Source organism: Thermobia domestica, chromosome 5 (genome assembly GCF_964235325.1).
Source record: "Thermobia domestica chromosome 5, izTheDome1.hap1.1, whole genome shotgun sequence".
NCBI classification, from domain to species: Eukaryota; Metazoa; Arthropoda; class Insecta; order Zygentoma; family Lepismatidae; genus Thermobia; species Thermobia domestica.
The window spans coordinates 160,472,741-160,496,777 of record NC_137458.1 but is presented as its reverse complement, the minus strand read 5'-3'; the positions used below and the strand labels follow the sequence as shown (position 1 = coordinate 160,496,777).

Below are 24,037 nucleotides of genomic sequence, written 5' to 3'. Positions count from 1 at the left end.
GACAAAATATGGTTATTCCCTGAAAAGCAGGGTCGAATTCACTGGGTGGGACACATTTGTCTTCTCCTGCGGAAAAAGAAGTTTCAGACGTCACCAGAAGCTCCAAAAGTGATAGCTACAATTTCTGATTTTATGACAATCTTTCATGTTGAATTTATCCCTTTCCTCCCAGGAAACACCGTAAATGCTACCGCTATACGAGACTCTACGAAAGCTAAGACAGAACATTCGTCATAAAAAGTAATTTTAAACTGGGAGCACATCTTTTGATGACAACAAACTACTGTGGATGTTTCAAGCTAGTTATATTAGAAAATGCTGTTCCTCGCATACAGCACTGATTTAGCCCTGTCGGATTTTCACCTTTTCCCATATTTCAAGAGATATCGTTGTAACTGGATCAAAACAGACTCCTACATGCAATTATGTAAAGGGAACGAATTTTATCTATAAATCATTTTCAAATAATGTAATTAAGAATGTTTGCACATTATCTGTCTGTTTATGAACTTGCTGAAGTATAAGGTTTTAAAATATTACAATTATTGGCATCTTTACAAGCCTAAGGTACTTTTTCCTTCAAACGCTTAATACTGAGTGACTGCACTATAACATAAAATATTTCACTATTTCAACAAATGAAACACAATAGATTCTGTAAAGCATATGTCACAACCCGTAAGTATATATATATAGTACGTTTTATAATAATAACTGCGGTACTCTGCACGTCGTTGTTTGCTCTGTGTACAGAAACGTATTTACAAAATCTATGCCTCAAACCTTTGAAGCTGCATAATTAGGTGGTTTGCAATTGGGGCCATTGTTACTCAAGCGGAAGATTGATAAACAAAAGGCAAATTATCCTAAAGCTGATCATTCTGTTGTCCAACGCCAATCAAATGACAATGCAGTTCGAAACAGCAAAACACGAAATTGTTAAGAAACGTTCAGGTCGACCTGCACCAACAGCGTTAGCAAGTAAAGGATGCAAAACGAAACATGAAAGGTAATCGTCTTTCCAAAGCTACAGACGTGATAAAACATTTTTAAATGAACTCTAACACAGCTGTAAGATATTTTTACTACTAGGCTATCAGGCAAACACTGCCAGACGGAAACCACTCAGAGCTACTATTGCACAACGTAAATATTATGAAACGAAACGATAGGCCACCTTTTGGCGTCTCAAGATCATATCGCCTTTTCAGATTAAGCCGTATATACTCACTTGTTAATTATGGATCTGTCAAAATTCCCACGAAGAATTCAACAGGAACATATGCAACCAATCATAATTTAGATATTTTCCATTGTAGTATGGAGTATCATTTCGCGTAGAAAATAATCAGATCTTCAAAGGAACTTGAAGACAATGTTAATAGTAAAAAAATATATCCCCATATTGGAGAAGTACCTTCTTCGAATATTCTTAGGTGGGCTACTAGTCAAAGCAGTTCCTTTGTTCGTTTAAACAAGAAGGAAAAACTGAAATTCTTTCAGAATTATGAGAAAGACTATAATATGTATAATTTGAATTTGTATCAACAAAATGCTATGAAGTAAATAAAATGTACAAAAGTTAGAATATCTGTTTATATACCTATACTCCATGATTTCGCAGATTTGGGATTACCATTGAAGGAAATGTGATCGATCATAAATCTAATTCCACTCCACTTCAGAAAAACTGAGAAAAATGAAGTTTCATAATGAAAAAAATATATTTCTTAGAGATTTAAATAAAAAAAAAAAAAAAAAATCAGAGGGGTTTAAAAAATCAAACTGCTGACGAGTCAGTTTAATAGAAAAATCAGTTTAACTAGAAAATATATGAAAAATAAAATTTATAAATAGTATACGCAAATGAACATTAGAATATGAATGGAAAGTTCTTGTTTTATAAATGAAACGTCGAGCAAGTATGTTAGGACACTATTATTGTATAATTATTACCCAAAATGAGTATTTACGTTCTACACACTATTCTGTCAATAACTTTCGAACGAATTCACCACGCAACAGTTTTCTATATGATAGGAAATGACGTTCTCGCTATTGTCAGTAACTTCCAAAGGAATTGATCAATTGGAACAGTTCTCAGTATGATACACAGTTTCATTCCATATAAAGACCACTGAATGAAAAATGATCAATTCGTTCAGAAGTTTTTGACAAAAGAACATGTACAATATGCACATTATTTTTGTTACTAGTTGTACAGCTTTAAAAATTCTTAAAGCTGACAAATATTTCAGTTTGTTTCTTCACTTTATTTAGCTTGAGGTATAATGTGTTTGCCCTGAATTTTAATAGATACTGTGGTTTCATCGGCAATCCAACTCTGGGACACATCTACAAAATAATTCTCAAGAGTTTATATATATATATATATATATATATATATATATATATATATATATATATATATATATATAAGGATACTGATATGCATTATTCAAATAATCTTCAATTTCCATCAACTTTCTTGGTTAATTCATTTTTTATACCAAATTTGATTCCAATGCAAACCATAATGAATATCCATATAACTAAGCGTAATTTCTATTAGTTAAAAATAGTGCTGCTGGCAGTGACATCAGGCAGTATTTATTTGATATATGATACGTGATAGTTTGTTTAATAGACACTATTTTCACACACAGTATAAAACGTGACAGAATTCAAAATTTCGCGAAATGCAGATGTTGTATCTTACAATAATTATAATCTAAATTAATTTGAATAAAACTAGAAACGTTTTGATTTAATACAGACAGTATATTTTTCTCACTGTATACACAGTAGCTTTCCTTAAACGTTTTGTATGGTACAAAACTGTATTTTCTTTATACCGTTTTCAACTCTTACGGAAAACTTATTGATCTTACTTTTAAGTAAAAATTCAAGTTATGATAAATTCACTAAATTAATTTTTAAATGACTCTGTAAATGTCATTTATGTGTGCGCCCATTACATAATTTCATTACTACTACTTCATTTAAATCAGCAGATGTTTTAACACTGTTTAAGAGAAAGTTCAATCCAGCAATACAACCAATGTAATTACTGGAACTGGAGTAACAAAGAACTGAACAAACAATTACATATTCAAATTGTACTATTTGTTTCAGCTATAGATATTAGAAAGAGAATTGTAAATCAAATCTGGTAGAAGTTCTATAATATTACACCTTCAAATATTTATTGGTGCCCTTTAAAAATCCAAAGAAATTTAACGTATCTGAAACGTTCATGGAAATCGGCAGATATAAAAGTATTATTACTACACATAATGTTTCTGGTACATTTGTGTGTTTAGCACAAATTGTTTCAAAAACAAGAATTTACAAAGAAATTCATACGCTTTCTTTCCTTACTAGCGTATACCACTTCGAGTGAAAAGAAAAACATGCTAAAATACATTACATACAAAAATAACTATTGTCTCATTGTATACAGCGCAACCCACATATAAAAGTTAAAACTGTTTATGTAAGATTCTGATTGTACGTACATTCGTATTGATCAAAAATTAACTATCGTATGTCATGCATCTAGTCTCGGTCGGAGTTTCATTTAGAATCTTGATCACCTGTAAACAATTCTTTTAGATCTCTCAACGTTAGTGTATTTTCTTCAGTACTGTGGCTACTGTGCATCTGTTGTGTCTTGTGAGTTTTGAGAACCTCATGCATTCTTTCTTCGATGGTACCTCGGACGAGGAAACGGTGCACCCATGTAGATCTATTTAAAACAAAAATTTAGGGAAAAAAATATGTTGAAAACAGTTTATATTTAGAAATATTTAAATAAAGCTATATGAGTTCTTGGTAAATAATATTGATCTGATATGAAAGAGCCATTAAAGATTAACGGTACAGAAAGAAAGTACCTATTCGCTATTTGAGAGTCAAAAACCTAGTAGTAGTAGTAGTAGTAGTAGTAGTAGTAATAAATAATAATAAAATAATTCTTAAGACACGTTTTCCTTCGAGCAAATACTCTCTATTAGAAAATGCATACCCATTGATCTTTTACATTCCTTATTCAAACTCGTATATTAAAAAATCTGACAATGAAGACTATAAAAAAGTGAAAAATGTATATACGTTTAACAAATTTAAACAAATAAGAATATCAGCTTTTGATAGTGAGGTGGATACAGAGTTTTCAAGATGCATGCACAACAAATTTTTCTTCTGCAAACTAATTAGAATTTAGATTGATACTAGTAGTGTTTGAAACTCATTAATTTCAAGCTAATAATCAGTGGAAATAAAGTGCCTCTTTATCAAATGAACTAAATAGGAAGTAACGAACTTAGTATTCAAAATATTGTTAATGGCTCATTAAAGCACAATAATTGCGTGCAAAGAGACGACTAAAAGCTTACTTTATTTGACCAATCCTATGAATTCTTCCTATAGCTTGCAATTCGCTTGCTGGATTCAGTATTGGTTCGACTAGCAGCACATGTGTAGCCTCTATAAGATTTAATCCGTTAGCTCCCAAGCGTACAGGAAGTAAAAGAGCTGTCACTCCCTTATTTCTGTCCTAAATTATTAAGAGAAAGCAAATAAATAATATTCCTGAAAACTAAATACTGCACATAATTGTCTGCAAATGTATTTCAAAATAAATATACGAATGTCCTATATTTGCTTCTAGTTGCTCGTCTGCTTGAATGGATAAAAAAAAAAAAAAAAAAAAAAAAAAAAGTTGGATTTCTAAATAGCTTTGCTCATCTGGCGATTCTAAATATTTTCTCTTGTGCCTTGCTAATTGTCGTTAGAAAAGAAAGCCTAACAACATACTGTAGTCGCTTTAAGGAGATAGCACACTTATATGGAATAAGTAGCATTCTTGGCACGTAGACTTCCTTTCCTGAAAATTTCGACACGCGCTAATTGCTTTAATTATGCTTGCCAGGCATTTAAAATCGGCAAAAGCAAAACAAAACATTAAAAACAAAGCACAAGTAATGGCAAAATTAAAAACTTCTTGCATCAGCCAAGCTCACGTGCCACTTTCCATTGGAATTCAATGAACACTTTCGGTGGTAAATTATCTAAATTAGGAATTAGAAATTAGATTTCTGGGCTGTCGGCATCTAAGGTCATTTAGCCCGTCACGTTCCTCGACGAGCACACTATCCGATGAAAGGAAAGGAAGAAAGGATGCGGCCTGGGACCATTATGTTAGGTACCATCCCAGCATTTGCCTGGTGAGAATGAGGGAAACTCAGGAAAAACCTCACTCAAGATGGCTGGCCTGAAAAAGCTGTTACTCTCTTTCGACCGAGTGCCCCCACCGGGATCGAACCCGGGCCCTCTCGCACCAAAGGCGACAGCATTAGCAACTGTAAATTATCTAAAGTGGTTTGTTAAAGATCTCGAAGAACACATTGAAGCTTACCTAATATTATAGTACCACATACTTATTCCGTGCCAAAAAATGAGTAAGTAGTACATAATACTTTTGACGTATATTTCAAAGTAATACTTCTTCCCAGGATCCCTAATCACACACTCCCTCCTTTTCCTCTTACACAGTTAATCCACGATATTAGTCCTCTTGTAAACTTGATAAACTAGGCAGACTTAAAAACATCAAATTAGTTTGTACAACAGAAAGTGGAATGCTTATGCAGCCTATGATTATAGTAACAACCTAGTGTAGAAGACAATAGTTCCTAATTATATAGTACAGACATTCGCGTATTATAACTAAATAGACTCCTCCATTTATAAACTTTTCCCGTTAATTGAACTGTACTCACCTGATAAGGAAACGAAATGGTAATCAAAGAATACAGATTAATGTCTTGTTGATTGACCTTTAACCTGAATCAAAGTTGGGGAATGGAATTAATGAGTTCCGTGAAAATCCGTGTACCCACGATTTCTTGAACAAGACTGTATCTTGATAAACACAAACAAATCAAGATACTTTCTCCTAGTTTGAAAGAGAATTAGAGGCAGGCACTCCTATTCTGGCCATCTCATACCTAAGGGGATTAGATATCGAGATTTGAGAATTAGGAAGACTTGAAAAAGATCATTAGAACAGCGTTTGCAGTGCTTAAGCAGAGAGATTCTCTCTCACATTGGAACATCGAAGGTCACAGTTCTGTTCTGTTATCATTCCTTATTTGGTGTTGCCAGGTGGTTGTTACTTAAAGCACTATTGAAATGCTATTTCGCGATAGACTTACCGAAAATTTTACTGCTGAATTGTTGTTGTTATAGGAATGTTCGAAACATTGAGGTTTTCTTGCTTGCACATGTTAACCCTTTCGGCCTGACGGTAACATACGTGTACACATATTTTAAGATTAATATAATTACTCTGGAGGATTCAAAATGGCTGGGTTTTCATGTCAGTATTCTTTGAACTTGTCTAAATTACTTATCGCTATTTATTTGGTGCCAGCCATTTTGAATCCTCCAGAGTAATTATATTAATCTTAAAATATGATGTACACACATATATATTAAGTTCTGCTAGGAATAAAGACGTTGTATATAAACTGAGTATGGTTCGCACTTTGTTCGTAGGTCTTGTCCTTCATTACTTCGCTGTTACACACAGATCTACAGAACTAGCCACTTTTATCACGAGGTGTGATCAAAAAATACAGTGAATAATCTTATTAGAAACAAATGAATAAGCTTTTATGGAATTTGATTTAATCTTCTTCGAAGTACTGACGTTGGCTAGCAATGCACTTATCTCAACGTTGAATCGGTGACTGGAAGCATTCCTGGAAGGCTTCTTTTGGAAGGGCATTCAGTTGCTCTGTCGTGACCCTTTCAATATAGAAATGTCAAAACGTTTTCTTTAAGCATGGTTTTAATTTTGGTAAAAAGCCAGAAGTTGCATGGTGCTATATCCGAAGAATACTGTGGATGTGGACAAACACCAATATTTTTTATCGACCAAAAATTCCTGTTCGTCAGTCAAAAGTCGGGAAACGAATTTCGCACTCACTCTTCTCATTTGCGAATTGGAGATTAAAATGCTTTGCACGGACCAGTATGAGATGCTAAGTTCTTCGGTAAGCTCTCGAATAGTTATTCGTCTGTTTGAACGAACAATTTTTGCCACTTTTTGCACGTTTTCTTCTGTTTTTGAGGTTAATGGACGTCCCGAACATTGCTCGTCTTCTACCGACTCATTTCCGCTTTTAAAACGATCATACCACTTGTAAACAGTCTTCACAGTTACAGCATTATCGTAAAACACCAATTTCAACATTTCATGAGTTTCTTTGGCACTTGTTTGCAACTTGAAACAGAACTTAATGTTCACACGTTGTTCGAAATCCATGATGCACGACAGACACGGTAAACACAACCTTACTCTAGCCGCTCTGGAGGCTGACTGGTAAGTCAAAGCGTGTTCCAACTTGAAGCTGCCTATCTCAACATATCAGGCTATTGGACAAATTACATCGAATGGTTGTTGGTGCTTTAAAAAAAAATCGCCGTATTTTTTTATCACAACTTTATAATTTAGTGTGCTTTATCTTCTTATCACATTCTCTGTCTAAATAGTTTCATGCTCGTCTAAATTTAATTGAATTGTGTTTGACTACTAAAAAATCAAGTTTATTAATCATAATGTCATACGAAATATAATACAGTTCTTATAAATATATGTATATTTTTCTTTTTCTTTAAATCCCTCACGGAACTTTCTATTAGGAAAGAATTTTCATTTTGCAATAATTACCATTTTGAGCAAATCTTTACTTTGTAATCTTTACCTTGAATTCATTTAACCTCTCTTTAAACATTCTTCCCGCTTGCAGCTGAACACAAGAAATGTTATTATCTCCGCAAGCTTTGGCCAAAACATTCAGAACATCCTTCCACTGGAAAAACAAGAAACATATAATCAAATGAAGAAGTTGTACTGAATTCTCTTTTTAAAATTCATATCTAAAACATCTGATTTCACAAGCTGTCAGTGCAGTGTCTGATACACTACCTTGTCCGTATCACATGAACTTAATGAACAATTATGACAAAATCTAAGAGAAGTGCATTTCTGTACATCACTTAAATGAACGTACACTAACTCTACTTACTACCCATATAATAAAACTAAAAGAAAAAAAAAAGTTTCTAAGTGTTAAAAATATCTACATAATTTCTTACTAAAAAACATAAAACAAAACAAAGGATCACATAATTTCAGTAACAATTATTGGCAAGAGCCCTCTTGTGTATTAAAATATAAAGTAATAAATTTATTCAATATAATACATCATCTATCATATCACATCTATAATATACAATAAATTTTACGTACTTACGCAGCACACAAAAACAGAAATTAAACCATCTATATACATTACAAGAAAGAGTGTCTTGTCTTCTGTATTTTTGTGACATATATACCAGAAAATAATGAAAGCATTATTACACAAGACTTCAATAATAATGATAATAATAAAAGTGAAAAGGTGTAAAGTTGTACAATGGGGTAGATTTTACCTTTTTTACTCCCTCATTCTTGATGAATTTCAACCCCACAGGCTTATTTCCTAAAGTTGGAGGAAAGCACGTGTAAGTCTCTTTATAATCGGATAGATCACTTATATATGTGTTATCATGGACGAGTGTTATCATGGAATACACACGCGGGGAATGGACGAGGGGTGCGCACGTATGTTGAGTCGAAGGGCACAGACTTGTTTACGCTCACTTCAACTAGAAATGTCGTGAATTTTACATACAAGCAACTGGTGAAATTTACCTTAACCTTTTCCACGTCAAATTTTATCGCCAACGAATATAAGGAAAATTGTTTTTACGGAATTTATTATGAGACGTTTTTTGAATTTAGAGATGGACTGAGCCTTTCTTTCTGTCAACCTCCAGCAATAGGCACTATTGGATAGCCTCGAAGCACGCACAAATCATGATCTATGAAAATCGAATAATTTCTACGAGACATACTACTCTCATAACGAAAACAGATACCCAGAAAATAAGCCTGCAGTCGTTGCTACGTACCAGTGCACAGAAGGAACCATTCCTGCTGGAATTAGTACTTGGTGGAGGTTTCTGTGGCAGTACATAAAACTTCAACCGTACGTGGCATGGTATAAAGTAAGTCATCGATGACATCCTGTGACATGTTGTACCATTCGTCACAGTGTATCTCAAGCAATTACGTTTTGTTCACGGGTCTTTGCAGCCGTTTGTACAATTTTAGTTGTAGAAGATACCAACATTTTCTATAGAATTCATATCGAGAAACTGTCCAGCGCACATTAGAATCTGAACAACTTTTGCCTCTTTCAAGTCTGTCCCATGAGATGGTATCCCGCCATCCATGAATTGCCTTGCGTCCCGGACAGTTGGTCTGTTTCAAAGAAAAGTAGCAATTCATCTTGTATTACTTCAATGTATTTCGCAGTGTTGATGTGTACTCATTGGAAAAGAGTTACTAGGACCACCCTTCTCAATTACACTCCATACTGTAACACTTACGCGGACGTATTTTACCGTAGGATGATGGAATTGTGTTGAATCGATTGCTTCCACACTCACCATTGACCGTTGTCAAGAACTGCAATATTGTTCCAAAACTGTTGTGGCTTTTTGCACATAGTAGAGGGTAAAGTTTTGCCTCCTTGTCAGTTGTGGTACGGTTCATGCTTATCTGTTAACTTCGGCTGAGATGTCATTGGTTGATTTGGATAGTTAAATCCCTGTACTCCGAATGATCGCATGTTTCAGACGTGTCGTTGGTCCCGGAAGACTCGATCTCGAGTCTACGATTATCTTACTCAGTGGCCGTTTACATTCGTTCGATGAAATTGTATTGCCCTCTGGGATCTATTTAGTTATGTCAAGGTAGTATATCTAAATATATTCTTTTTCTAAGGTGGCATGAATCCACCCCTATATCCCTAATTTTATCCCCAAGTGAAAGAACCAACTAACAAGTCTTTAGGAAAGCATACGCCATATTTAACGAAAACTTTCGTTTTTTGAAGTTATCGATGAGCTTTATTATTATTATTATTTATTTATAGAAGGGCTGAATTTATTTCTTTGTTTCTGGTTAACTTTAACTCAAAGTAATATGTACACTATCATCCTATCCGCGAACCGCTCTCCTTACTTAACCGTCTACACTGACTCCATTTCTACAAACCTATTTTCATCCTTGCAATTTTATTTTATTTATTTATTTGTTTGTTTTACTTTAATTTTGCATAAATACTGTGTTATCTCTCATAATTTCATTTTTAGTTTTTATTCATAAATTTTTCTTTGTTATCAACCTGTATTTTTACTATGACTTTCCTACTAATTAACATATAAATTTATTTCCTGATGTTTTTTCTCTCATGCTATTACCATGTAACGTTCAATTTCACGTCATAGCAAAATCTTAGATTGGATACAAAAACATTCAAAGTATTTTAAAGATTCAGTAGCTTGACTAACTTAACCCAATATAAAAAAAATTTCAGAATGAAGATCAATAATGATTTCTAATTTACATGCGCAACGAGAATTTAACATTTATCACAGGTTCTTGCTGTAGCGGTGGACCCTCAATGAGATTTTAGTCGATGTGCAACCTAGCACATGTTCGACACAATCTTAAAATGTACCTTATTACTATCAAATAATCTAGATATTTAATATGAATTTCTGGAATGGAATTATAGATTCAAAATTGAGATTATCATTTATTGATTCAAAGAAAGAAGGTTAAAAGAAAGAAAAAAAATCGAATTACAATTTACAAAGGTCATTGATTCTGGAATATATTAGCTTTCAAATATCTTGACTTTGTATTGTTTCGGTTTTCACATTTTATGACTACATAGATTTCAATAACCACGTTAGTATTGTAACAAAATTTACATATTCATAGCTTTCCAGTACAAGGAAGAAAAGAACAAAAAAATAAACAGATACATGATACATTATTAATAGCGTCTTCTGGCAGGTCAAACATATCAATATAAGTTAATATTTTAGGTCAAACATATCAATATCAATTAATATCTTTTAGTGAGGCAATATTCATGCGATGTTTGGATACTACTGTTTCATAGTATTAGGCATTGATCCATTTACGACTCTGTTAACTCAGGAGAGTACAAAGGAAGAATTAGAAATAACATGATAGCATAAAATGTTCCTCGCACGTGCCCATACGTATACTACATCATCATTCCACTTTAGGAATCATTTCATAACTCAAATATGTGTAGCATATTATAATACTGGCTCCTATGCCATGGGTCACATTTTACAAACACTACATTGATTATCCCTATTAATGAATATGTACTATATACAAATGAAGATGAAATAATAAAAAAAAAAAAAAGTTTAGTACCTTCCTGATCATACTATTAGTATTTCATTTAATTATACGGATCAATTGATACATCGCATCAGTTAGAAAAAAAAAAAAAAACGACAAGTTAGTTGACCATACCGAAGCTAACCTAAACTTTCGAATTAAGTCATTGAATTAAGCCGGTAAAATTTTCGTACTGGAAGCTAATTCTATAGTTGTACTAATGCATAATAGAAATTTTGATAATAATATTAGCGGATTGGCGATAATATTACGATGAGACTAGTAGATGCGTAACCCAATACGAGACACTATTCACACATAGCTGTCATGTCACTAACACGTACGAATGAAATTTCCCAGTAAATAATGTCTTCCAATATTCCAGAGTTTAAAACGGAATTGGTACCATGTATTAGGGTAGTTCAGTTCGGAATAATTCCCACTAAAGGAAGAAGGTAAACTTTAACGTTACCTGTTATGAGTTGTGTAGCAAGTCCAGACTGTCCTAGATCCTACCTCTCCGTGCAAACACAGGGGCCGGCTCCAGAATGCCTCGGCCAACAACACAACAAACCTACCAGATCCTTCCACGTTTATGGCGAAGAGATCATGGTAATAATGACGCTTCGTCGTTCCAAATCAGGTTATCAATAATTTAGATAGGACTTCAGGAAATTTCTTTTGTCTAATTTAGCATAGGTTAGTCCAAATAAGAAATTTTATACACGTTGGTCCTAAAATGCCAATTTAGGCTTCCAAATTTCGAATTTCTCCTGAAGTTTCTACGGCGTCATTAATCTTGCTTCAACACGTTATGGCAGAGCGTCATGCATTGCTTGGCCATTACAAACCCCACGATTCTGAAATATTCCCTATCGCAGAACGTAAACACTATTATAATTACCATCTTAAATTTTGAGAATCTAATGGATTATCAACAGATACAATATATTCAATTACATTACCAATTCTTCAAAATAAAATTCAAAATATTTATACCCATTACTTACTTCTGCCTAGTTGAGCAGCCAATCATATCTTTTCAACACTCCGGAGTGAGAATACTGCCACGCGCCATATTTAGTTTTTCTACCCATAATTCAACAGCACTCGACAAAGAAGATCAAATCACCGATAATCGATTGCGGAATGTTTACGATCAATGTTATAAGTAAGTTTTAGTTACTAAAAATTTAACACATTCATTATATGTTTTTACGTAGAAAATTTAGAAATATTCCAATTACTGTTAGAAATTAATTATAGTTAATATACGTTATATACGGAGATAGTGTACAGTTATTGAATAAGTGTGCAGTTATTGTTATTGAATAACCTTGTCCCCCGAAAGTTTTTATTCATAGTGAAGAAACATTTTAACAACTAACAGTAATAACTAACCCATAAAAACAAATAAAACGTGTACTTGCATTAATGGCACGATTATACCAAATGGGGGCCACTAAACAAAACAACAGCAAAACCATAACAATGTAAAGTACCGGAAAAAGGGGTATGTTACAACCATACAACCCAGGCTATTTATTTCAAGTTCCTCCATCTGAAATACATGAATCTTGCAACAATACTATTACATGACTGCATTCCACACTAGTGCCCAATTGGCGCAAAGCTACTTTTCTTTCTCTTTCTTTCCTTCCTACTTCTGCTTCTTCTTCCTATCTGATAAGCATTCAGCTACAGGGTGTCTACTAAAATTCCCAAACGAAATTTTGTTTTTCGTGATCCTTTCTTTACCAAATCGTAAAATTTCGTAACATTCAAAAACTAACAACAATACCTATATTCTTTAGCACTTATCTTTATCTTATCTCTACTTTCAAAGGCTGTTCCCTGGAGCGATAAACACTTGGTGTCTTCTCACAGTTGAATAAACTGGTTAGATGCGTAGGTGGTTTCGGCGATGCGATACGATTCGCAATAATGCCAGCTGAAGGACAATCTCAAGGGCGAACTTGAATGCAATAAGACCGAATTTTCCTGCAAGCGGTAGAACCGTGCTTTATTTGCAATTTGGTAGCGTCTAAAGCCGAGCATAGACATTTTTGGCGGAGAATTTTGACGTCTCATAGAGCAAAATTTTTCAGTGTCTACTTATATTTGTAGATTAAAAAAAAAAAATCGTGACAAAAAGGCTAAATTTCGTGATTTTTTTCTTAACTTTCATGACCATTTTCTGATTTCGTGATTTTTAATGACTTTCGTGACCGATAGACACCCTGTAATAATGTAATTTCTTAAAGATAAGTGATATGTTTTCATTACTTTCTTGTATAATTTGCCTTCCATGATCGCTTCCGGATTCCTTTCTTCCGGAATGAAGGGAGAAACATATCCTCTAAAAATATACATGGATATTGAAAGCGAATACTAGACTAATAAGCATAATAGCATTTATGTGTGAGGGTGTTTAAATTGTGTGTTTGCAAAGCTTCCCTCACAATAATAATCTGTTTTATTTTTTGTGTATATTATCTTTCTTTCCTTTTTTAAAATTACTTATTAGCGCAGGCCAATAATTTAGTCTAGCGATGACGCCTACATGATTTCTTTCCTTTCTTTTTAAGTGAAAATATCTATTGAATGAAGAAGAAATTAAGTTTAAGCGTATGTCATTGCTTTGTCTTATGCTGCAGTGATTTATCATCATCAATAATACGGAAAATGACATATAATCAGCACAAAATATTCTATTAATCTTTTTTCTTTCTTTTCTTTTTTTTAAATCATTTTTGGGATTTGGAAATAATTAATGACATCCCATTTAATTATTTTTAAAAAAAAGTAGTTGACGCATCTTTATTACTATTTTATAAAGTGGTAAGTGGACCTACTCTGTTAATTGCGTTTTTAAGAGTTTTCCTGCACTGTTGCAGTTACTTATTCTGATAAATGAAACCACTCACATGAAGATCGAATCACTTTATGAAAGTACGTTGCTCTTCTCTTTAGATGCAAGGGTTCTAAAATTGAAAAACTGAACAACTGAACCTTTGGAAAACTTATTTTCCGCGGAAAAACTCTTGCAGAGATTTCTTGATGAAAGTACTGGAAATTTTACTAACACTTCTGTATGAACTCCGTGTGGATCTCACTTGGCCACTATTTCTTCTTTTCTTGAAGATACCATTAAGAGGTTACCTACAAAAAACTGGTTTACAACAAATACTTATCTACCTTACAGATATTTAAAAGGCACTGATGAAATCAAAACATTACCTAATAAAATTACTTTGCAAAACACCAGAGAAAGAACAGAACAAGAAGAAAATTAACATTTTGGCATTGGCGCTCTAGATTTAGAAGAAACATGGAACTATCTTTCCACCTCAGGTCTGGCTTGTACGCATCAGTTTTAATTAAGCAGATTTTACAAGAAATATGCGCAACAGAAGAAGGAAAGAAAAAGATTTAAAGCCAAGAAGTTAAACACAATAATTTGAAGTAAATACAGAAGGTTGTCCACGATAAAAAATAGTCATCCGTAAACCACTTACCTGGTTAGTAAGTCCCCTTTTTGCACCACCGATTGTGTTTGATGTGACAGCTACGGGCCCGAATGATTGCTAGGCAGCATAATTTCCACTGTAGCGAACTCATGATAGAATGGAAAAGGAAATGTCTCCCATACCACCTTGATATCTTTCTGCAGATCTTGCAAAGTATGAGGCCGGCGTCGAGCAAGTGTTTGTTTTAGAAACTTATAGTAGGTCATTGGTGAGGTGTTCGTGGACTTCACAAGGAGGGATGAGACTATTCGAATTCCCGTCTCTTCGGCCGTCTTGCCTAAAACGACTGGGATAATCGAACGGTATGGCAGAAGGCTTGTTCATGTGGATTCATTCATCTGTGGCACCGTACAGGTGGGGGAATATGTGTGTCATACAGAGGATCAATGATGTTATTTTAGTGAGCTACGTTGACTTTGCTGTTCGAACAAGTGACAACGTTCCCCGACTGCCAAGTCATTCTACGATCAGAAATCTTTTGACAATCTCTTCCTTGAACAGCAACACAAAGTGAGAACGGTTCTTGTAATCAGTTTGACAGTATAAAATGGATCGAACTCTGTTGTTCTCATCTAGGTAGAGCCACCTATTATAACCCTTGCCAGGTATGTTTCGAACAGTTCTCTGGCGTTTGTAAAACTCTCCTAAATGTGACTGTGAAGTAGTATCCGCGCCATTGGTGACGCATTTCTAATGAGAGGTTCTTCCAGATGATGTTGGAAACTGTTTCTTTCGAGACACTGTGTCGTATGGTAAACTTTTCTGCGTAAGAGGACTGTCCTGTGACACTGCACTCCCAATTGCGCATATCGTATTGAGGGTTCGACCCTTTTCTTTTCACATTTTCCAGCCAACCACATACCGCAGGAGCGTGCTGGACACATTGTCGGATGATGAGAGCCGTTTCAGCTTTGCTGATGATTAAACCCTATTCTTTGTACTGTTTCACTATTCCTAAGTGTCTATAATGAGCGACGGAAAGTCCACAAATTAACCTCTCACTTTTACCCTCATTGTTCCAAGGATCATGCTCAACTGATATTGTTATCAAGTACAGGCCTCTCTGTAGCCAGCAATGTATCGGGACGTATCAGGAGTTAATTGCGCCCTTCGTAAGGATCTGTGAAAGCGGTTATTTTTTCATGGGCAACCTTCTGTATATGAAACACCACATATTGTTTTTTTATATGGTTTATCTTAGGGTCTTACCGTTGAAAATACAAGAACTTTAGCATCTGGATCTTCATCTTTTATTATCAGAAGAGTTCTGATAACTGCCTCAACTTTTGTAGAATGGCTTCCCCGCACTGAGAATTTACTCGAATTCTCTTCACCTTCTTCACCCTTGGTATTTACGTATGAAATTTCATTGTGGAAAGTAAATTCTCGGCATATTGCACACTTTACACTGTTACGTCGGCCGCCACGACTGTACTCCACCAACAAAATTTGCATACATTCCAGGCAGAAACAATGACCACACTGGAGAACAGCCCACTGCAAAACGCACGAAGAATATCACATAACATAAAGAAATTATTCGCAATATTTAAAAAATCTGCCTAAACCTTAATCTGACAGGCGTATTATGTTAGCAAATAAGGTGAATATTTTTTGTTGAAATAATGGTAACTACAAACTTTATACAATATGGGTAAGAATCCTGGAAGCAATGAATGTTCAGATCAATAAATCTTAAGTTTGATGATGTAATCTGTTACATGACGCTTGTCAGACCAGTAAACAGCAAAGTTCTAGAATTTACACCATGGTGTGTAGCCTATTATTGTAACATCATGAAGAAAAGAAAATAACATATTGTATATACAAACAGTAAATGCAGTGACGCTGTTTCCTTTTATCGCAGAATGTTCATTTCCATTGAAAAGCTGACTGATAACTGTAATTTCAATATTCAATAAACTAGGAATGCAATGGATATACCCGATTGCAATGAAATCAGCTGAGTGAGCTTAAACTACTCTACTAACTACACTACTTAAATCATGACTTTTTCCCCATGTTAAGTCTATGCAAGCGTTTTTCGGTGATTATTCCTCGATGGTACATCGGATTTTTTATTTCGACCTATGTTCTCACTCAGCACGACATACTCTATCAGCGTGCTAAGTTTGGTTGAGATCGGCCAAACGGTCTAGGAGGAAGCGTTTTTCGGTGATTATTCCTCGATGGTACATCGGATTTTTGATTTCGACCTATGTTGTCACTCAGCACGACATACTCTATCAGCGTGCTAAGTTTTGTTGAGATCGCCCAAACGGTCTAGGAGGAGTTCGCGGACAACCAAACGGCTAACCCGAGTATAAGAGCTTCGCTTCGCTCAGCTCAATTAACTTTTTAAGCTTAACAGCATCTACGGGACTCAGTAGTACAGTGCTCACCTATAGTGGGAGGGATCGCTGGTTTGATTCCAGGCCATGTGAGTTTGTGATGAACAACACTGTTTGTCGGTTCTTTCGTTTTCTTTCACATTGTAATTCCAAACAACTCTTCACAAACATTCACTTTCATTAATCATCCGTCTTTTTTAGCCTCAAGACCAAACATAAAATGTGAATTTTGAAAAATATTTTTTTCTGAACAAATTTGGACATAAATGTAGTTTTAAATAAAAATGATCTGCATTTAAGATGAAACGAACCACTGGTTTACAAATATCAATACTTCAATGCAATAATATATCAACAAATTGTTAAATCTACCTTATCATTAAGAGTTCGCTGGCATATGGGGCATGGTTCTGGATTCTGTCCTCCACGTCTTCCACTGTCAGCCTTCTGAAGATTTTGCAGATACAATAGCTGTCCAAGTTTCTTCCGTAACTCTCCTTGAGCCAGTATCTTTTCAGACTTCAATTTTGATTCATGGGGTGGCAACTATAAAGTCATGAAACATAATATATGAAAAAGAAAGATAAACGGTATAAACTTAATATATATCATTGGTTACTTGAAAAATGTATGAAACTTTTCATTATATTTTCAACAATCACTTTCTGTTCCCTGACAACAGATATTTGTGAATAATAATCTGCTATATACTGTACAGAAGCTGTTCTGCATATATGTGACTAAACATTGCTTACCAAATAGTTACGAAAATCTATGGCGTCAGGTGCGGTAGAGCTCGATATGTTTTCTTGGATCCGGTCAATAGCAATTTCCATTGTAGAAGGCTCTGCTGGAGAACCGCGAGGAGATTTTGTTCCATCCATCTTTGACAACTTTCCAGAGACCATTCAAAATCACACGCCTCTTAACAAAGTCTTTTCAAGCAGTCCAAATCCATAAAAGCCCATTGGAGCGTCTGGAGACATCATAGGTACCTCGTTGAAAGTTAAGGCTTATATTTCAATAATCTCCGTCCATATACTGATAGAATGCGATGGACGATCTTGAGGTGTGTGATGAAGCTTTGTCGTGTTGGATGCATACCATGTTAATCACGTTTCTGCACATTATCGGTAGTTCCCGCTCGTAGATCACGCCCTGGTACTACTACGAGTTCATTTTGCAATTCTTCTTCACCCTGTGTATCTTCAATTTGCCTCGGTGACAGAATTCAGCAACCATCAGAAACCCTTTCGGGAAAATCTCTTTGGGTGCTCGGACTCACTTTGTGAAGTGTTTGGCGCCTTTGTCTCTGAACATGATGGCTTTTGGTTTATCGCAGTCGGAAAATCAGGGTGTCTACTGGAATACCAGAAAGTAAATTCGTGACCTTTTCATGACTTTTCATGACCTTTTTGTTCAAATTTTCATGACCATGGTGATAAAAAATTACCATTAGTAATAATAAACCCCTACCATCAGTGGTGCATCGGTTAAGATGAAGATCACATTATGTTCTTATTTATCTAATGTACATAATGTCGATTAGCTGACAACTAATTTTAAAATGCAAGAGCAATTTAAAAGGCAGTAAACAAATTTTTAATTGCGGTTCAAGTATGGGTTTAAGGCTTACCAGGTTCTATAGATTTAAAAAAATCTTGTGAACAGTCCCGTTACATTCAGCTAGGTTTTTTTTTATCTGCATTTTATGTACTCTGAATATTAAATTTATAATTTTCGTTTACAAGAAAAGACTAATTACGTAAATATACAATTCTTTTCCATCGTGTCATATTTGAAATTAGCGTACATAAACATACTGATAAGACCTACTGAATTTGTTCATAATGGAACCTTCATCCTGGATGGGGTCTGATGCCTTCTTTCTTCTCTTTTTTCAAGGGTACTTTTACAAATATTTTTTTCTCACAGTCTGCATACTAGTATCACATCAAAACTTAAAAAAAAAAGTGAACACAAAAATGGACATCTTGATTGAATATCACATAATTAAAGAACTTATCACATAATTGAAGACTGAACTTATCACATAATTAAAGATCATAGTGAGTTTAGTAAAAAACATTTCATAAAGCTTTATATGTAAAAAATTATAGTTTACATAGAGTCTGGATACTTTTATATACTTTTAAGCTCTTTCCAAAGTATTCATAATTTTAGGGGTCGCTGAGATAAATAGTGACATTTTAATTCAATTCAACTTCAAGGTCATACTCCACTCTCTAGGAGTAAGGTTGGGAGGGGGCGAGATTTTAAAAGTAATCAAAAACGACCGATATTAGAGTTAAATTCATAGTTTTCGAGGTCTCTGAGTTTAACGATATCAGTTTTCATGATGTTTAAGTTCATCGTCACCTCTTGGGGTGGGGGTAGGAGAAGATGACTTTTTCAGATAAGATAGCTAATTAGTAACTACTGTAATTAGAGCGAATTAAAAACATTAACATATTTTCTCGTGCTTGCACGGAACTATGCGAGTTGCTAGTCTTAAATATCGCTTATTGTGAATCTTAAAGAAAGAATCTAAAATTCTGCCGCCTTGTGCTCGAGCACAGTAGCACTTATCTAAATACGGGCCTGCTCTTACCAGTGAATCACTCTACACTGTATTTGAAGTTTTAATTCTGAGTATAATTATCCATCTAGCAGAAATTTATCTGAAATTAAGCACTCAGAGAACTGCCCAAAGACAAAACAAAGTATAAAAGAAACTCGTTTTAAAAAAATAGATCATTAAATTTAAAATCTGCAAACTCAAACGAATAATATTATTTGCATAAGTCTAAAGTCCCAAAAATACACAATTTACATTTCTTAGAAGTAAAGAAATAGCAGATCAGAAAGTTGGACAGTAAAAAGTTGTTACTGTATTACAGAGACTAGAAGATGAAATGGGGAGCAGCTAGGAAGACAGTAAAGTACCAGTTAGCCAGCACTAACTGGTGGGAGAAATTCTCACAATTACTGACCTGATACAACTGTTTCAGTACATGCAGTATGAGGTATAAAAGTATGAAGTATAAAAATATACTCTGAGATTTCAGATTTTCATGACCAGTTGGGTAAATAAAGGACTTTTTCATGGCTTTCATGACCACTAAGCAAAATATATGACTTTTTCATGACTTTCATGACTTTCATGACCAGTAGACACCCTGAAAATACACTCATGCCTCATTCAATGTAGCAACATACTGTAACGTTTGGTTTGCCAGATCCTGTTTGTACAACTTCCAAACATTACATTTACGTTCCCGTCAGTGGACATCGGTAAGTTGAAAAGATTCAGTCGTTTGTCCAATATATGTCTGTCAGTTACCAAAGACATACTTAGATGATTCACCATCTGTCTTTAAGTCAAGGTTCTCTTCCATGGCAATTCTGTGAGGTTTCTGCTGCATGCTTGTGGTGGCTTGCGTATCGGTCGTGCTCTCATCCCCTTTGTTGGAGAACCGGACACTAAGGCCACGGTATTCTTATCGATCATGTTCTTGATTCAAGTCAAGCTAATGTCACAACTCCTGCTCTTACACTACTACTTTCTGATGGATCAAACACAACTGTGTCGTAAAGGACTACAATAGCGACACAGTTTTGGCGGCAATTTCGCCCGTGGGAAAACATAAACTGTTGAGAAAGTTATACAACGCATTCCTTCTGAAATCGGCTCATTGGGGCGATATTTTTGGCCCAGCGAGAAAACACACTCTCTCACAGCCCACACACCACAATGACACACATACCTGACCAAAATCGGGCGAGTCTATTCTGTGCGCAAGAGGAAGGATTCACGTTTGGTGAAACATATGCTGAACAGCCTTCTGTGTTTCAAATATTAAACGGTCTTCTTCTAGTAGAAAAATACTGACAATGTTACATCTTCCTAAACATGCAGGTAAGTGTTAACAATATTAATATATCAATGCTAAAGTTAACTTTACTTCCCTTAGCTTCCGAACTTCCTAATTCAGGTTAAAACCACAGAATATGAAAAGCTACAAGCTACAGCTCAAAATGTAAATATTATGGGTTGATTATTAGTTGTATAAAGAGCACCGACTTCAAAAGTGAGAGAATGTATGGCTATTTTGGGAAGTGGACTGGGTAGCGCAGTGGTTAACGCATCAGCACGGTTCGCCGAAGATCCCGGATTCGAGTTCCGGTCCAGTCATCCACTTTCTCACTCTTTGTGTATCATTATGATTGATGACTATATATCTGTATGACTGTGGAACGCCTATAATCCAACTTTGATATTCTTACATTGATTTCTTTTAGTATTGAATCAATCTATAACCAATAAAAACCAATATCAAACAAAATACTCATTTAACCCATCATATTAATACTGAATAGAATTACTGTTTCTATATACCAACTTTTCTCAATAGCACGTTACTCTAGTAAATATATCAGGTAGTCAAAAAGGTAGTGAGTCTTTTGTGCAGAACATGGAGTTTAGTATCCCAAATTTCAGGGCATGAGTCGCAGCGGGTCAGACCTAACGTCATTCGACAGCTGACAATTGAAGCTAATAGACGTACAAAAAGGTGTTGGAATTCTTATAATCAGAGTAACGTATTGCACCATGGAGATGAATGAACTTTCTGCAAAACTGCGATACATTTGACAATTTTATTTCGATACAGAAGCAAATGCTGCACAGATCCGTGAAGAAATTTTGCTGTTTGTGAACAAGATACCTTACCAACAGCCAAAAGATGGTTCAGTCTGGAAATTTCGATGTTCGAGATGCTCCTCACAGTGGACGATCAACGCAGATGATACGCTGGCGAAAGTTGACTAAGACTGCAGCCATCGATATACAGGCCTAAGAGGTCCGACGTCCCGAGGCTCATACGTCATAACCGGTAGGAAAGTCTTATTAATATGCCATTCTTGCTTGTTTGATGTTTTATTGTAAATTGTGAAAATATAACACATCAATGTAAGCAAAATTACAGCAGTTGTGGCAAAAGCATTAGAAGATAACGTTAAAAATAAAAGGAAAGTCAATACACTTAGTTTAATCTATGAATATGAAATTCATAACTCCAGCAGCATCTTTGATTGATTTCATAGCTTCATCTTCAGTATAAATAGAAGGGATTAATCTTAATATCTTTCTGTCTTGCCTTTGTTGTAATTTATCGATAAGGATCGCAAAAATCATAAGTGATACAACAATTATTTACTCTTGCACCGGAAAAATAACAGAGTGAATGACATGTGTACTATAGCCTGAAAGAATGAGAGATTCATTATTATAGACTGTAAACAGCCAACATGAATCAGTTTTTAAATTGGCTTTAATTGAATATCGTACGTCAAAAAGTGTGCACAGTGAAACACTGCAAAGAATTTGTGTAGAATTTTTAATATAAGGTGCATTATGAATAGTGCATACAGCTACACCTTGCACAATACCTGTTCCATGCAATTATGTAAATGGTTTGAAATTAATCATTTTAAAATTACATGCAAGTTGTTGAAAAGTAGCCTTAATGTGGTGTATCAATTGTATCATGGTTATTTAGATTTGTGAGTGCGTATTTAGTTTATTTTTCTCATGGATGACTTGGCGGTAATCATTAAGTAACGTGCAGATATAGAACCTGGTTCCAAATTGACTAATTACTTACCCTTCCTTTTTCACCAAGAAAGACTCCTAGTACCTAAGATCGTATTTAATATGTGATGTTGCATTCCTTAATACAAATTCCTTCAGGAAGACATACACGTTATTACTTAAAAAATCGCTTTTATGCGAAAATACGCACGAACTTTACGAACGACGCAAAGTGACGAAGGTAGATAGTCACTTTGGGTAAAGTTCCGTAGCTGGTTTCCGGCATTACTTTCCATGATGAAATGGTGGCCGTGATTATTTAACGTAACAGAACCTAAGCTAATTCAACGTACTACTACCGAACTACTTATTAATACTATAGTATCACTGGAATAAATAATGATACATACAAATACATAATAATATAGTAATAATACATAGTAACCATAGAACATAGAACATAAGGGTTGTTAAATACTAATCACAGTGCAGATTGTTAATTACTAATCATTAAATTGTTTGTATAACACCACTGGCTGTAAGTACTATTTTTTGTATCTGTGGACATAGTGTGCGAATTGAACATTTTTTCCAGGAGGGGAAAATGAGTTTCATCCATATACGCACCCAATCATCACACGTAAACTATATAGAGAGAATGGGGAAAGTTATCCCTGCTAAGGATGAACATTGTCTTCTCCAGAGCGAGGATGAAGTTTTGCCAGAGAGGGGAATTCCGCTGTCAATTCGCACAGTGTGTGGAGGGGCCTGAAGAGTAAATTAAATTCTATATTGTATTAGGTTCTATATAGTACAGCAGGGAAATACGCAGGAGGTAGGACCTACAGGTAGTATTATATGCCGAAGTATTCTAGACAGATAATTTACGTACTTTGACCTTTCGAATAGCTTGCAGGCAAAAAATGGATTATTTTTATTTCATGAAGATTGTTTCCCGGTTTCCAAGCTAAAATTTTAGTACCCCCATAATGAAGTTCTAAAATGCCGTGAAGTTAATTTTTCGAGAGTTGGATGGGACTAAACTAAAACTATTTGTTGTACTCGAAGGGGTTTTACAAAATTTCATAATGAAGATGAGAGCTATTTTAACTTGAAATTTTGTCGCCTACAAATAATGCCGCTGGACTAATTTGAGGTATTTGAGTCCTAGCTAAATCGCTTTCTTGTACGCGTAAACGCATATGCACAAAATATC

At 34.8% G+C, this 24,037-nt stretch overlaps 1 protein-coding gene across 1 annotated transcript in view; it reads right to left on the bottom strand.

The window, feature by feature from the left end:
• Positions 1–2,438: 2,438 nt before the first annotated feature.
• The window catches only part of LOC145686212 (E3 ubiquitin-protein ligase SHPRH), a 133,897-nt gene continuing 112,298 nt past the window's right edge, over positions 2,439–24,037 (bottom strand). Inside the window, exons 19-23 of the mRNA XM_081759265.1 lie at positions 17,601–17,774; positions 16,087–16,374; positions 7,773–7,880; positions 4,398–4,558; positions 2,439–3,748 (exon numbers count right to left, since the gene is read on the bottom strand). Coding sequence (XP_081615391.1) covers positions 3,577–3,748; positions 4,398–4,558; positions 7,773–7,880; positions 16,087–16,374; positions 17,601–17,774 — 903 coding nt within the window. The 3' untranslated portion in view covers positions 2,439–3,576. The remainder of the gene's footprint in view (positions 3,749–4,397; positions 4,559–7,772; positions 7,881–16,086; positions 16,375–17,600; positions 17,775–24,037) is intronic.